General features: G+C 49.4%; 11 protein-coding genes across 11 annotated transcripts, besides 3 other annotated features; all 11 read right to left on the minus strand.

Moving 5' to 3' along the window:
- Positions 1–14,835: part of a sequence feature (sequence corresponds to BAC RPCI93-26G5) that runs on past both edges of the window.
- On the minus strand, positions 41–1,852 carry Tb927.4.3420 (serine/threonine-protein kinase, putative; the record flags this gene model as incomplete). The annotated part of the gene is made up of 1 exon (XM_839399.1): positions 41–1,852. One exon carries the CDS (start codon positions 1,850–1,852, stop codon positions 41–43), a length of 1,812 nt encoding a protein of 603 aa, XP_844492.1.
- Positions 2,088–2,109: a sequence feature (AT_rich).
- Positions 2,608–2,937, minus strand: Tb927.4.3430 (hypothetical protein, conserved; the record flags this gene model as incomplete). The annotated part of the gene is made up of 1 exon (XM_839400.1): positions 2,608–2,937. The coding sequence occupies one exon, from the start codon at positions 2,935–2,937 to the stop codon at positions 2,608–2,610; it is 330 nt and encodes a 109-aa protein (XP_844493.1).
- Positions 3,579–4,931, minus strand: Tb927.4.3440 (hypothetical protein, conserved; the record flags this gene model as incomplete). Its single annotated transcript, XM_839401.1, has 1 exon — positions 3,579–4,931. One exon carries the CDS (start codon positions 4,929–4,931, stop codon positions 3,579–3,581), a length of 1,353 nt encoding a protein of 450 aa, XP_844494.1.
- Positions 5,285–5,326: a microsatellite.
- Tb927.4.3450 (hypothetical protein, conserved) lies at positions 5,642–5,986 on the minus strand (the record flags this gene model as incomplete). Its single annotated transcript, XM_839402.1, has 1 exon — positions 5,642–5,986. The coding sequence occupies one exon, from the start codon at positions 5,984–5,986 to the stop codon at positions 5,642–5,644; it is 345 nt and encodes a 114-aa protein (XP_844495.1).
- On the minus strand, positions 6,578–7,081 carry Tb927.4.3460 (ubiquitin-conjugating enzyme E2, putative; the record flags this gene model as incomplete). The annotated part of the gene is made up of 1 exon (XM_839403.1): positions 6,578–7,081. The coding sequence occupies one exon, from the start codon at positions 7,079–7,081 to the stop codon at positions 6,578–6,580; it is 504 nt and encodes a 167-aa protein (XP_844496.1).
- Positions 7,537–9,342, minus strand: Tb927.4.3470 (hypothetical protein, conserved; the record flags this gene model as incomplete). Its single annotated transcript, XM_839404.1, has 1 exon — positions 7,537–9,342. The coding sequence occupies one exon, from the start codon at positions 9,340–9,342 to the stop codon at positions 7,537–7,539; it is 1,806 nt and encodes a 601-aa protein (XP_844497.1).
- On the minus strand, positions 10,283–10,834 carry Tb927.4.3480 (hypothetical protein; the record flags this gene model as incomplete). The annotated part of the gene is made up of 1 exon (XM_839405.1): positions 10,283–10,834. The coding sequence occupies one exon, from the start codon at positions 10,832–10,834 to the stop codon at positions 10,283–10,285; it is 552 nt and encodes a 183-aa protein (XP_844498.1).
- On the minus strand, positions 11,069–11,503 carry Tb927.4.3490 (DNA-directed RNA polymerase subunit, putative; the record flags this gene model as incomplete). Its single annotated transcript, XM_839406.1, has 1 exon — positions 11,069–11,503. One exon carries the CDS (start codon positions 11,501–11,503, stop codon positions 11,069–11,071), a length of 435 nt encoding a protein of 144 aa, XP_844499.1.
- Positions 12,278–12,808, minus strand: Tb927.4.3500 (hypothetical protein, conserved; the record flags this gene model as incomplete). The annotated part of the gene is made up of 1 exon (XM_839407.1): positions 12,278–12,808. The coding sequence occupies one exon, from the start codon at positions 12,806–12,808 to the stop codon at positions 12,278–12,280; it is 531 nt and encodes a 176-aa protein (XP_844500.1).
- Tb927.4.3510 (DNA-directed RNA polymerase subunit, putative) lies at positions 13,044–13,478 on the minus strand (the record flags this gene model as incomplete). The annotated part of the gene is made up of 1 exon (XM_839408.1): positions 13,044–13,478. One exon carries the CDS (start codon positions 13,476–13,478, stop codon positions 13,044–13,046), a length of 435 nt encoding a protein of 144 aa, XP_844501.1.
- On the minus strand, positions 14,134–14,670 carry Tb927.4.3520 (hypothetical protein, conserved; the record flags this gene model as incomplete). The annotated part of the gene is made up of 1 exon (XM_839409.1): positions 14,134–14,670. The coding sequence occupies one exon, from the start codon at positions 14,668–14,670 to the stop codon at positions 14,134–14,136; it is 537 nt and encodes a 178-aa protein (XP_844502.1).

The raw sequence follows: 14,835 nt of genomic DNA on the forward strand, positions 1-14,835 counted from the left end.
TCTTCATTCCCAACTTTTCATTACGTTGCTCTAATCATCCCTAAAATTTTGCACTATCTCCCCTATCCCCCTGAGAGTTCTGATCTGTAGCAGGGTCCTTAGGCGTACACATGCCATCTACTTCGGCAAACACTCGGCGCCCAGCAGCCACACCAGTTGACTGACTGGATGCAATGCTTCCGCGCCGAAGCAACCGACGCGCCTTGTCTAATATCCGAGCAGCAACCTCTAGGGCGGCGTGAGTGTAACGGACGTCCAGTAGCAAATTAGTCTCATCCTCCCCTACTTGCGAATCCAGTGGTGGAGTATCCCCTACAACCCACTGCGACATAACTTGGGGGACATGTGGGGGAAGTTGAAAGAAGCAAAGCGCATCACGTGCCGTCGGCCTGGACGTCGGTTCCGCGTGCATCAGCTCAGCAACGAAGGCGGTAAGACGCTTCGAGTAGCCACGACGCTCAAGGAGATGCAGCGGAGGGTGCTGGCGCAGTTCGAGAAAGCCCGCGCCATGGTGGGGCAGGGGTTCACCTGACATAAGCTCAAAAAGTGAAATGCCGAAGGAAAACATGTCCCCTTCCTTGAGGTAACGTTTTTGGTTGAGCATATCCATGCACAGGTACCTACAATCACCCTCTTCCACACTAACCACACTAAGTTGGGTTGGGAAGCTCAGCGGCCCCGCGTCGGCCATGCTGTTGTTGTTCACACCGGCCGTTGAGGAAGGAGCACTGAACAAGTTCCCGGTTTTCGCACCCGCAGCTGCAAAAGTTTTTCGGGGAAAACCATCATCATCCACAAAGACGCTGCACCCGAAATCACTAAGTTTATAATCCCCTGCCTCGTCTATCAGTACATTATCCGGCTTAAAATCCACATGCACAATGTTGGCGCTATGCAGAGCATCCAATGCTAGGGCCATGTGTCCGAAAAACACAAACAACTCACGTTCATCCCACACCTCACCGCGCTGCCGTCGTTGCTCCGCCCGCTCCGCCACGGATCCTCCCGAGCAATATTCTAACTGCAAGAACACCTGCGGCGCGTGACCCTCCTCCCACGAATCTAACAGTTGCACAACGTGCGGAAACCCTTTCGTGATGCTCATCACAGCCCTCTCCCGCGCGAAACGTTGCCGTTGCTCCCGGCTCGCATTTGGTGGCGACGTCTTCACCGCAACAAGTGCACCCGTACCGGTTTCTTCATAAAGCGTTACCCTGCCGAAGGAACCAAAACCAAGCTCCTTCACCTCCTTGTAGTCAGTCAGAATGCGACGGTTGAAGATATTGGAAAATTCCGACTCCGCCTGAGAGTACTCCGGTTGATCTGGAGAATAGGGCATAAAAGGAAAACTGCTACCGACACGTGCCATCCAGTCACGCTGCGGGGAGTTCGGAGCTGAGTTCATCAACGACATACCGCCGGTAGCTAAAGGCCCAAGGTGGGGGCGCAAGCAAGACCGCGTGGCCTCAGATGTACTACACTCAGGTGGTGGAAAAGGAACGGTATCACTGGGATCGTCTAACCGCAGTGCGCTGAACTGTGAAAGCTCGCTGGATGGACGTTTTCTCGACGCCAAGTTACAGCGCCGGTCAGGTGCAGCACCACGTTTGTGGGAGGCACCGCCACTAAGATACGTAATCGTCTGACCACCGCGTTCTTCATGTCTCGTACGGCGTTGTTTTGCAGGTGTTTCTGGTGCCCTCGGAAGCGCCCACGAGTTGAGGCGCTGCTGTGGGGGAACGGGTGTACACTGGCCATCCCGGGCAGTGCTGAAGTTAGTGTTGCTGTTACTTCCTTCTGCGGCCGTAAAGGGAACGACGGAGCCATCATTCCCCCCTTTAGGCGCCAACATTTGAGGTCGGCGGACAGAGTCGGATCCTCACAGCACCTCCTTTCAATAGCCAAATCTTCTCTCCCCTTGCAGATGTATGTATGTTTATATATTCAATTTATGAATGTATGCTAATATTGGTACTTTTGGCTTCGTAGCCTCTCTATGTGACACACACACGCACGAAAGAGGTGGTATTCCGTGTGCACAGGTGTGCTGCCTATACTCCTGCACGCGCCGAAAAGAGTGCAAAAAGAAAATAATTTTTAAAAAATATTGGTACAGTGCTAAAGCCAAGATGTACTTATCTGCGCTCACGTACACATACACAGATATGTGAGCATGGACACACCTGTAATTACTACTTTGGTCCGTTGCAGAGCTGCTTTTCTCTCCCATAAACAACACCCGACATGGACAAACACATTCACTCCTCCTCAACGTTATCGTCTTAATTCGCTCGCTTTCACCCAGTCTCCGAAACAATCGAGCAGTGCGTCGCCTCGCTCCACACCACACATCCCCTTCCCCGTGCAGCCTGAAAGCAAATCCACTTTCTTGCTATTAAGCATGAATTACTTGGTTAGCACCTTGACGCCGAAGGGTAATCCCACTTCAACAAGCAAGGTGTAACGACCACACACTTACAGTTACGCCCGGCCTGCACGATCAGATGCGTTGGCCTTTCGGTGCTGCGCAGCCTTCAGATACGACCCAAAGAGCCCGTTACAACACCCACCTCCCCAAGCGCTGCAAGTACGTAATCTTCCGACTTTTTAACGACTAAGTTCCTTTCTCGCCTGCTGGGTCATCATTTCCACGCGTGCTTTCTCAAACATGTCCCTTTGGTATTGTTCATACAGTTGGCTGAATTGAGCGAACCCGTTCTTACCATACGCGCTGTACAGTAGAGCAAACTCTTCCACGCATGCCCTCTCCCCGCTGTCCAAACCCAAACCATTTTTATCACCAGCTCCACCGTTAAGGGGAACGACACATTTCTGGAACGCGCGGCGAATGATGTCCTGGCGTGACACTTGATGGGCGCGGTATTGTTCACCTGAAATGGTGTCGTTTGCGAAAGCCATGGATTGGTCCTGACCCATCTTGCGTTTGGTATGGCCGACAAAACGCCTGTATTCCTTTTCAGGCTACTTTTAGGTGGTTGATCGGTTGTTAAAGACATTGACGAAGTCATCAGTGGAATAACAATGGCGAAGGAAAGAGCAAGAAGCGTAAAATTAATGGTTCGTTTCCTCGTACCCATTCCCTTTCGTTCTCTCCACAAAACACACATGCACACATGCGCACGCGCACACCTCCACAACGAGTAAAGATTTTTTTTTTACAAAACATACAAGAGTTCACACTCTAACTGTGTTCGTACAAGTGGCTCACTTTGTATAACAAAGAACACATGATATCAAGAAGACAACAAAAGATCGTAACGAAGAAAAGGAGGGAGGGAAGGGCTCCCGCAACGTCAACAAATGTATACTACCAACAATCATAGCAGCGTCGCGGAAACCGTTTCCGGCATTACATCTTTGACAACTATCACATGTAACCGCATCCCACAACTGAAGAGTGATATTTGCCGCACCACTTTGGCCCTCACCCAAACCACTGAACAGATGAGCAGAACACGCGCCTCTTGTATATATCCATATATAGATATACACATATGCGCAAGAGGGCTGTGGACTTCCCATCCCACCCCCGTTTCCAGCTACCCTTTGTCTTTTCGTCAGTCGCTAACGAACTCCAGTTCCAGCAGTACTTCATGCACACTGCAAGCACCTGTCGACCCGCGGGTACACACGGCAACGGATGCCCCAGCCGGTAGCAGCAAGTAGTCTGAGAAGGTCCACGTAGCAAAGGCGATTCCCTCACCGCATAACCGCGAGCGACTGCCACCCCTTACCGGCCGCAGTGTGTAGCATGTTGATCCACTAGAGTAAAAGGTAACCACGGAACTGCTGTTAACGCGCAACACCGCAGAGGGCGTCCCCGTCGCAGCAGAATGGTGACCACAGCCACGACCCGACGCCGCCGCAGCGTTACTAGCAATCATACACACGACTATGCGACAAATCCCACTTCTCGTCAACTCAATAACGCCGGGGTGTCTTTCGGCCCGCCACACAAACGGCAGCTCCGCCCTTCCCCCGCTTAACTCAGCAAACGCTGCACGGCTGTCTGGAGAAGCTGCCAACCGTACCCACTCCCCAGTTGCAGTCCGCCTTACGCAGAGGGAACCCCATGGAATGGGGCCGTCAGGGGAAGAACCACACGATGATATATTCGCCCCGCGCCAGCGCCACCGTGCGACGCTGCAGTCTAGGAGGAAACGCTTAGACGCCTGACCCTTTCCACGCCTATCCGTCGTTGCTTCTGCTGCTGATCCAGATCGCCGACATCGGTGGCAGCCACTGGTTGAACGCACAGGAGGCAACGGTCGTTGCAGCAGCTTTAGCCACTGATTTCTCAGTAACTTGACCTCACGCACCATCTCTCTCACAGAGTTATCTGTTTCCGCTGGTATAGAGTCCCCCGGTCCCGGTGAGGCAGTAGGAGATAAAGACTGGGCAGCCCCTAACACACTCCTGGCCAGCGACCTTGCTACCACATTGTCGATTTGTCTCTGTAAGTCATTCATCCCAGGAAAGAGAACCTCTTGGTGAAATTTTTGTGTGTCACAACGCTGCATTTCCACAGCTTCCTTGAGTTGTTGCATATTGCGCCTCACTCCCTCCAGTGCAACGCCAGTGCCTGTGCGCTCTGCGTTGTACCGCTCCTCCTTCAAATGGCTGTCGTTGACAAGCACCTCGACAGCCCGCTGCACCTCATCCATTTTGCTCTCCAGCGCACACAGCCGCTCTCCGTGCAACTGAGCTTGTTGTAGCAATAACTGTGAGGCGAGCATAACGCATGGCTGAACGTTCTTCCACTCCTTCCCGACCCCCTGCTGCGTTTGTCTGAGCCCCAACAAAACTTGGGCACACGCACGGTCGACCATCTCGGCCTGTGTTGGAAAGTGTGGCGCAGAAACTGCTACATTGGTAGTATAGGCGGGAAAAGCAGCTGCATGAGCGTGCATTCCACACGCGCTCAAGCCTGCGCTGTCTACAACAAAATTATTTGGTTCAGCAAAAAAAACAAGGGCGAAAATGAAGAGCAGGGCCGGTGTAACGAGGCAGCGACGCCATCGCCACGCTGGTGAGAACAAAAAACGAAAAACGAAGTGGATGAACAAAAAAAAACAAAAAAAGAAAGACCAAAACAGACAGCCGACAAACTACGCAACACTGTCTACTGCAGGTAATGCTAATTCCACACCATCTTCTCCCTACCCTAAAACAAGGGCACCAGCACCCCTTCCTCCTGCAAGGTTAACGAGAGGCAGAGGTGACTCCGCTATAGTTGCTCTAATACGCAAGAACAGGTTATGAAAATAATAACACTAACAGTGATAATAATAATAAGAGTGATAATGGAAATAGGGAACCCCATCCCGTACGCACACCAACGTATGCGAGTGGGAAGGGCAATGTGAACAACACAGACGTGTGAGAAGAAAAAGGACGACGTCAAGGAAAGTGTAGAAATATGCCAGTTGATTGCAGAAAACTCCCAACGACATCAAGCCCTCTCCTGAGCCCTCACCGCTGACCTTCCGCAACTCAACACCATTAAAAACACCCCTACTCACACCATCATCACTCCCGTTAAGTCCTTCATCCATTCGCTGAGCATCGCCCTCCCACACCTTCCACTGCTTTGGTTCTCCTACTACTCCCTTCGTATGTTTTAAATGTTGAGTGAGCGAGTAATGGCATCTGTTACGTGTGCCTGATCAAGCTCCTCGGTCCATTCAGTATAGGTTTCATCCAACACACGGCGCAGCTTCTGCTCCGCCCGCTTCTCCTGGAGAAAGTGAATGACTGGAAGCTTGTTATACACGAAAGAGGGCACCATAATGTCCGTCCACACCATTGGCATCCAAAAGAAAAAAGCATAATACCACACCATAGCCCAAGAGGCAAGGTACCACGTGCTCATGGGCTCCAGATGACGCCGCGGCGACACCGTCACCGCGTATTTGTTCATCGGGCGCGCCATGTTGCTAACATTGGCACCAAGTCGCCGTAGCATCGCTGATATTTAGTACTGGAAAATGCTTCGCACGTGCGATATTGGTGTATATGTATACGCTTGACGTCACTGCTCCCTACCGTGGTTTCCTCTTCCACCGCCGGTACAAATGGAAGAGGAAATAAATACAAAAAAAACATGAAAGAAAGGAAAGAAAACATTATGAGAAGCATTGCAGAGGTGGGGATAAGTCGCTAATCGTTGCGACCAAAAAGTCACCTGAAAGGGGAAAAGGGGGAAGGGGTACATTTGGTCCCTCCACCCATTGTGACCCCGAGGGAGTGTACATGCCGAATGGAGAACGCTAGTACAAGTAGAGTAGAAGGGGAACAAGACACAAACAATGATCCCCACAAAAGTGGCTAAGCCTATGGGACAGATATGGTGAGGAGGGCGAAGGAATTAATCGCGGGAAGCATGTGCTACCGAGAGAGCAGGTTGCCATTGAGTCCTACCTAGGCGAACGGCAGCGCTCGCCTCACATTAAAAGCGGAGTCACGCTGATTTTCGGCACTCTCTTCAGTTAATGTTATCATCCCCCGATCTGCCTCCAACTCGTCCCCCTTCACTCGCGTCAGCACCGCTTGACCGTCACGAGGTATCTTTGTTTTTTTTATTCAATTTTTTTAAATCTTTCTGGTACTCGCTGTTGAACAATTCCTTGTATACCGGCACACGCTCCACATTATAGCGATGACTTTTTGCAGCCAGAGCCCTTCGACTCACTGCAGTTTCCGTTATCCCGCCCAACCCACTTTCCTCACTGACCATGAATGAAAGCAAACCAGTGATTATTGTCCGCACCCCCCACATTGGGCTCCACTCTTCCGGATGAAAATCAGTTATGGTAAGGCAAATGGGACTGTTAATAACAAACCGTCCACTCGGCGTCAGCATAATTATTTTGGGTGGCTCCATCGGATATTCAGGTGGGAACCTCAGCTCCCCAAGGTATCGACCACCTTCATAAGGCGTCTGAGGTGGTCCATCGAGGGTGAAATACCACGTGAAAATGCTTTCCGACGAAGGAGCGGCGTTACAATACGGTGGAGGGTCCACGGTGATGTCGCGTAACTCCTTCTGCAAGCGACGCATGGGTTACAATGCGGACTCCCGCGTAGATCCCGACTTACCGTAATAGGTGTTCTGCCCGTCTCTCAGAAAGCGAAGTGGCAGAAGATAGTTTGTGGAGAGAAAAAAATCATAAAATGGCAACCACAATCCGATATTTCTCGCCTAGTAGTCTGTTGGTTCGTAAGGTGTGAGTTTTTTACAGACAGGGAAAGTAGATTCAAAGAAAAAAGTTGTTGGATGTGTACATGGGGTTATGTTCCGAAGAGTTTACTCCTGCACCAAAAGAAAAAAAGAAGCATTTGTCCACGTGGGTGACCTGTTAGTTAGAGTACATGCTAGTCACAACATTCTCTCACGTCAAACAACCGCCAACTAATGTGATTTGATTTCTACAATATAACAAGATCTTTTTTTAAAAAAAAATTCACGTTGTGCTGCAAATAGTTCCTCTATGATCATCAATCTCTATAAATCATCTATGCACTCCCATGCATGCTCGATAGCACCAGCTTGTGAAGCAGGCATGTCACGTCGTGAAGCTCACCTTGTTGCTCATCCAACCGCTCCATCACACCCCGAAGTCCCGCTTCCAGAAAGGCGCTCTTCGCGATGAGTCCGCGTAACAATTCATCCCCGCTGGCAGCCACCGGACAACGCACTCGATTCGAAGATCGCCTTTTCTTCCGATGAGACGGTGACTGACTAAAAGCTCGATTTGGCACCCCATGGTTGAACCTCGCCCCAGTAGTTGCAGTGGAAACGAACGGTGAAGGGAAAGAAGAAGGGAGTGGATTCGCAGAGCTGCCCGTCAACGTGCCCTGCTGCACCTCTGGTGCTGTGGGAAGGACATCCTCTCGACACGTACGGCAATGGAGCGACCCTCGCCAAGCCGTGTCGCCGCTACATTCAAGAACATGTTGCCTCCTCCGGCGGAGTGGCGTAGTCTTCGGTGTCCGACGCAGCCCTTTCGCTCGACCGCCAACGGCGGCAGCCACGCCAACCCTGTAACTTGCCTGAGATACACGTGGACAACAGTCAGTTGGAAAAGAAGCATGGGGTGACGGCGCCCTGTCCGTCGGAACCGTTACAGAATTGGTGACTGTCCCCCTCACCGCGGGATCATCGGAACCGTCCCTCCCCTCGCTTCGTGATAATGAGCTCGCTCGTGCACGCGCACAACCGGACGTGGTGACTGGGACTGGCCCCTCAGATGTTCCCGCAGCTATTGCCGTCTTCGGGATAACTGCGGTGACATTCTCATGACACGCTAAACCGGCGAGGGAAGATGCTCGCGTCGCGTAGGTATCCACCTCCTCTGTGGCGGGATGGTGTTGGTTACTGCGCCCCCGCGGCCCTTTGGCTTCATCCGTCCCTTGCGTGTTGGTAGCAATGTCGAGACCCTGGTGACAAATGGGAGCCGCTGTCGTTGGAACGCCGCTGTCACTCCGGCTCCTCGACGTAAAACGCTCAGTGGAAACCGTGGCTGTCGCGCGTGACTGCACGGGTGCACAATTAGCTCTACCAAAGCAACAGCGGCACCTTACCGTGCTTTCGGAGCTCTCTGCTAGTTTTAACTGATGTTGTAGTGTGCCAATAAGTGCATCCCGCTCAACCAACCGCTCCTTAAGCTCGCGCTGAGTGTGCAGAAACTCCTTGCGCTCGTCCACGTGGCGCGCCGACACGGTTGCGATGCACAAATCTAGTCGTTGAATCTCGGAGAGGAGTCTACGTGCTATCCTCTTATAAGCCTCCTCGACCTGGCAGGGGCTTGGCTCAGCACCCGACGGCTCTGTCGACACACCACAACTCTCTGACGACACGGGATCAATGCATGAATTTGTTTCGTCATCCGCAATACTACTCCTTCCGTGACTGTGATTCCAAGTAACACCCTCGGTAGGCGCCAGTGGCGGACGCTGTGAGACGGCAACCTCCTGACCTGACGGAGTGGAGAGCCTTTTGCTTCGCGCGTTGTCATTGGAAGCACAACATCTGTCAGCCGTAGCCTCCCCACGAGGCAGCGCTGTGGTATCACGACTATTAGGTAAAATTGTAAAGGTGTCCTCCTCCATCTTGCGGCCCCCGGAGCGCGGGACTGGCATGCACATGAGAGACGGTGCGGTATTGTCTCTTGTTTCGTCATCCTCCGCAGCTACAGAAACAGCGGAAATGGTATCGTCTACGCGGGTTTCGGTGCAATCACTTGCAGTGGCCGTATCACGAGCGCGGGAGAGCCGACTGAGAGTCGCCGTCAATGCCAAGATATCGTCACGAAGAGACATCCCTTTCCCCCTACACCTTTGCTTTAATATGTCGCAGCAACACACAAGCACACTTCACTTCACTACTCCGCGTGAATGAGCAACTAGGGGTTCCGCAACGCGGCGACGCAGGGTAAGAGTGGGTGGAAAGGAGTAGCCGCCACCTGCCACAGCCACACTTACGTGTGAAACAACCCTCTGAGTCAATTACATAAAAAGTTAGAAAGAAGGGCAACAGAGTATTTAAAAAAAAAAACACGCAACGAGCAACAGAAAAAAAAAAGAGGAGAGAAATTCGCAATTTTAACCCCACCTAAACAACCAGAATTGGGCCTTGGGGGAGGGGACATAGGAATGTTTGCGGATGAACTGCATTCAATGACAAAAGGGGGTTAGAAGGCTGTTTCTTTTCGTACCACATATATATATATATATATGTATTCACCGGCCGCAGGCTCTTTCTCCAAAAAATGGTATTGGCATAGAAGACGAGAATGAAAACAATAATAATAAACTACGCGGGGCAACATTTTTCACAACGTAACTCTTCCGCCGTTTAGAATGGCATTTACCTTTTCCCCTCCTGCTTTTATTCCCTAGTTTTCTCCTGACAGTACTGGACTTGTCACACCATCAGAAGCAACATCATTATCATCGTTTTCACTCCATGTCACAGCACTCAACTCGCATGTTCCGAGAGTAGCTGCCTAAATCCATGGAAATCCACGAAAACAAGAAAAAGGGGAAAGGGGGAAAGAAACAACACCACAAGCACAACTCAAAAAGCACAACTCAAAAAGCACATACAAACGAACTGAGTAAAACATAATAAAAGCATAACAAACGAAGGGTTGTAAAGGGAGAGAGGAGTAAACAGCCGCAGAAGGCATTTAGCAAAACTCAGGAAAATCCTCCTAGTGAGGGAAAGAAACAACGTGCATGAAACTTAAACAAAGCTTCACTACAGTTCCTCTAAATACATACACATCTCGTTCAAAAATGCTGCCCAGCTGAGAAGGGCAAAGAACTGGGCTATGAGACTCCCCAAGTAAACGGCGCAGGAAGTCACTAGCAGGTAAAACCCACAGCACAACTTGAAAACACCCTTCAGAGGCTTTTTGCCAGACCCTCCGTCGTCACTGCAGAAGCCAACGAAGTACTCCACAGACATAATTGCGGTGCAGAGTGCCATGAGTAGGAAGGCGATGAAAGAAAAGCATGGTGACAGGCACATGAGGAAAGCCATCCTCCCTCGTAAAATGGTAAGAATAACAACAATGAAAGCAATGAATCCAATGACAGAGGAAGTGACAACACTCCCGCGGACCAAATTGAAATACACAGTGTTCCTGAAGCATGAATCCTTACCTGTCGATGACGCTTGTCCCACCTCGAAAAGATAAATCGTTTTATAGCCCGTTGCACGGCCAAAAATAGGAGAGAAACACGCGCAACCAGCTAAAATAAAGGCACAGAGCGTCAGCAATAAAGAGAGTACGCCGAAAAAGATCATGATATCCTTCTTGGTGAAACGACAACTGATAACGAGACTTGTCTTAAGAACTTACACAACTTCCAAATAGAGCTCAAGAAGAAGAGAAAAGTATTGTGAGTCACGTACAGCAAAGGATCAAAGCAGAGAGAGAGAGAGCGAAAAAGAAAGATTGGGTAACGGCAACAACAGAAGAAGTGAAACATGTAGAGAAACATGCATGAAAGCCAACGAGGCAATACCAAAAGTGGCCAGTCAGATGTTTGTGTAGCGCTCGTCCACAGGCCTGTCGAAATCCACATCCAACTCACAGATCCGCCAGTCCTCGTACGTATTGTCTGGAAGCACACGCCGAATAATGAGCGGAATGACACCTTCACGGAGCTCTTTCTGCGCAATAGTCAACGGGTCCGTCTCACCCTCCAATGCAACTAACACAGGAGCATTCATACTAATCTGCAATGCACGTGTCCCAAGGATGCGGGCCCTCTCGTATTTCGTCAGCACCGGAGCCGTCACGCGATCTCTGTCATCACGCCGTTTCGCTGAACCACGCACAGGTGCAGGACCAGACACAACAACACCCGCACCCGCATCACTTCGCTCATCGTCACTTTGCGCCACGCTCTCATGCTCATCACCAATGCTCAAACTCAGTCGATCAACTTCATCCTCATCACGCTCAGACATATTTAGATTCCTTTACGGCTACGAACAGGTGCAATATCCGCACCTCTCCTCAACTGGCTAGTGGAAGTAGTAAGAGAAATAAGAAACGAAAACAAACAAGTGAAAGACAAAGAGGAGGAAAAAAAAGTATCAGCACAGAAAAGAGCAACGGGGATGGATCTGCACTAAAAGCAGAGGGGCGCTACATACGGTTAATTTTGTCGCACCCGATACACACACCCACTTGACTGGGTGGGTGGGGGGAGGGAGGAAATCCCTCCCCCTCTACGCTACCACCGCACGCACTCCCTAATAGTCGAAAAAAAAAAAATCAGAAACGGCCGTACGGACATTTATTCTCACAAAACCATCGCAACACGCCAGTCAGGTCAGGCACGAGTGGCCGCAAAAATAGAATGCACTTCATAAAGTGAAAAATAACTGAACATAAAGAAATAGACACGAACGAAATTAAATACGGAAAAGTAATAACCAACCTTGGCTGATCAACTTGAAGAAACGAAAGTTGCTTAAATCAGCCACTAATGACAGGGGGAAAGGTAGTCGCTAAAAGTGTAGTATATAAATACGAAGGAATAGAACATTTAAAGAAAACACCAGAGTGGTGTGAACTGACCAAAATAAGAAATAACATATTCACGTCCGCTGTTGCACAAGGTGAAACTGGAAAGTAAGCACCACTTCATCGCATCTCCACGCGACGCCGTGCAGAAAAAAATAAATAAATAAATGTAGTTCGTTCGAGCTGCCGTAATGCAACCGTATATGTGGCTACTACAGGCAACAACCCGCGACAGAGCTGACAAGGAACAATACAGCAGTTACAACAATAAGGTAAAAACCGGCATCAACCGAAAAGTCACGCTCCTTAAACGGGGCGAAATCCTCGCGCAATTGATCATCCCACTGACAAAACCCCTTTCCGTATCCAACAGTGATGAGTACGGCGCTCACCGAAGAAACAAGGAAGGATATGATGGAAAGTGGCGTGGATATGATTCGCAAACAACACAGTGGGATCTTGCAATTCGACAGAATAATGAAAACAAGAGCAGCAAAGCCTGTAAGCACTGAAATAAGGACACCAGCTTCAATTACCTGAAAGTATACACTGTACTCCTTACACGGGCTCTCATGCACCTTCGTTTGCTTCACTACATCATCAACCTTCTCCATGTAGTACCATAGGGTTTGGATCGCTTCCTTTGTTTCATTCTTCATGCGAAAAACGGGAAAAACCAACGCGCAAACAGCCGAAGCAACAGCGAATAGAGTAACAAGAGTTGTCAACCAACCGCAGCACATTCTGAATATTCCTGGTGAAACGACAACTGATAACGAGGCTTGTCTTAAGAACTTACACAACTTCCAAATAGAGCTCAAGAAGAAGAGAAAAGTATTGTGAGTCACGTACAGCAAAGGATCAAAGCAGAGAGAGAGAGAGCGAAAAAGAAAGATTGGATAACGGCAACAACAGAAGAAGTGAAACATGTAGAGAAACATGCATGAAAGCCAACGAGGCAATACCAAAAGTGGCCAGTCAGATGTTTGTGTAGCGCTCGTCCACAGGCCTGTCGAAATCCACATCCAATTCACAGATCCGCCAGTCCTCGTACGTATTGTCTGGAAGCACACGCCGAATAATGAGCGGAATGACACCTTCACGGAGCTCTTTCTGCGCAATAGTCAACGGGTCCGTCTCACCCTCCAATGCAACTAACACAGGAGCATTCATACTAATCTGCAATGCACGTGTCCCAAGGATGCGGGCCCTCTCGTATTTCGTCAGCACCGGAGCCGTCACGCGATCTCTGTCATCACGCCGTTTCGCTGAACCACGCACAGGTGCAGGACCAGACACAACAACACCCGCACCCGCATCACTTCGCTCATCGTCACTTTGCGCCACGCTCTCATGCTCATCACCAATGCTCAAACTCAGTCGATCAACTTCATCCTCATCACGCTCAGACATATTTAGATTCCTTTACGGCTACGAACAGGTGCAATATCCGCACCTCTCCTCAACTGGCTAGTGGAAGTAGTAAGAGAAATAAGAAACGAAAACAAACAAGTGAAAGACAAAGAGGAGAAAAAAAAAGTATCAGCACAGAAAAGAGCAACGGGGATGGATCTGCACTAAAAGCAGAGGGGCGCTACATACGGTTAATTTCGTCGCACCACGCCTTATTATATAAATATACCAGGTAAGAATAACCCTAAGTCACCACATAGCGTACAAAGTGGTAATTCTAACAGAAAGGGATGAACCAGAAACTTATCTTGCCCACAGCGTAAAAGAAATGTGAGGGAACACGAAACGGAGGAGAGTGACAACGAAGTTTAACAGCTGTTTTCGGAAACATCTACGTAAAATAAATAAATGAAATAAGTAAAATCGATATCTGTATATTCTCGTGTTGCAGCTTAGGAAAGATGAACAAAAAACCTGGGAATAGGAAATACGTACAGATAGAAAAATAAAAATAAAAAACGTTCGTTCACGACCGCAATTGTATAGGAAAAAATAAGAAAATAGTCACTACCACGCCGCGTACCTGCAGAACCTTCAGTGTCATGGGAAGGAATGAGGCCGCTCGAGAATGTCAACGCAGCTGCTTAAATGTCCGCTAAAGGCAACAGTGCGTGATTGTGGTTAACAAGTATAGAGCGACAGCGGCGCAAAGAAGATATGAACCGACATCAATTTTAAAACCACGTTCCTTGAACGGGGCGTACTTGTCGCGCAGTTTCGGATCGCCTTGGCAGTAACCTCTCAAATAACCGAGAGTAACGAGTCCAATACAAGTTATTGCACCCAGAAGAGAAAAAAAGACCAGCGATAAAGAGACAGCCTTCAAGTGCTTCATTTTTTTTCCGCAGGCAACCACACCACAGAGAAATAGAAGAGAAATGAGTCCAACTGCGGCAGCCGCTGCGACAGCGCCCATACTGACCTGAAAGTATACACTGTACTCGTAGCATTCACTCTCCCGGACACTTGTCTTGCTTTCTGTACTCGCAGTTTTTTCCATGTAGTACCATAGGGTTTGGATCGCTTCCTTTGTTTCATTCTTCATGCGAAAAACGGGGAAGATAATCGTACACACTGAAGTACTGGCACCCAGTAGAGTCATTAGTATTGTCAAACAGCCGCAACACAGCATGTTTCCTCCACCGGTTAAACGACAACTGATAACGAGGCTTGTCTTAAGAACTTACACAACTTCCAAATAGAGCTCAAGAAGAAGAGAAAAGTATTGTGAGTCACGTACAGCAAAGGATCAAAGCAGAGAGAGAGAGAGCGAAAAGGAAAGATTGGGTAACGGCAA

This window comes from Trypanosoma brucei, chromosome 4, assembly GCF_000002445.2.
Source record: "Trypanosoma brucei brucei TREU927 chromosome 4, complete sequence".
Lineage (NCBI taxonomy): Eukaryota > Euglenozoa > Kinetoplastea > Trypanosomatida > Trypanosomatidae > Trypanosoma > Trypanosoma brucei.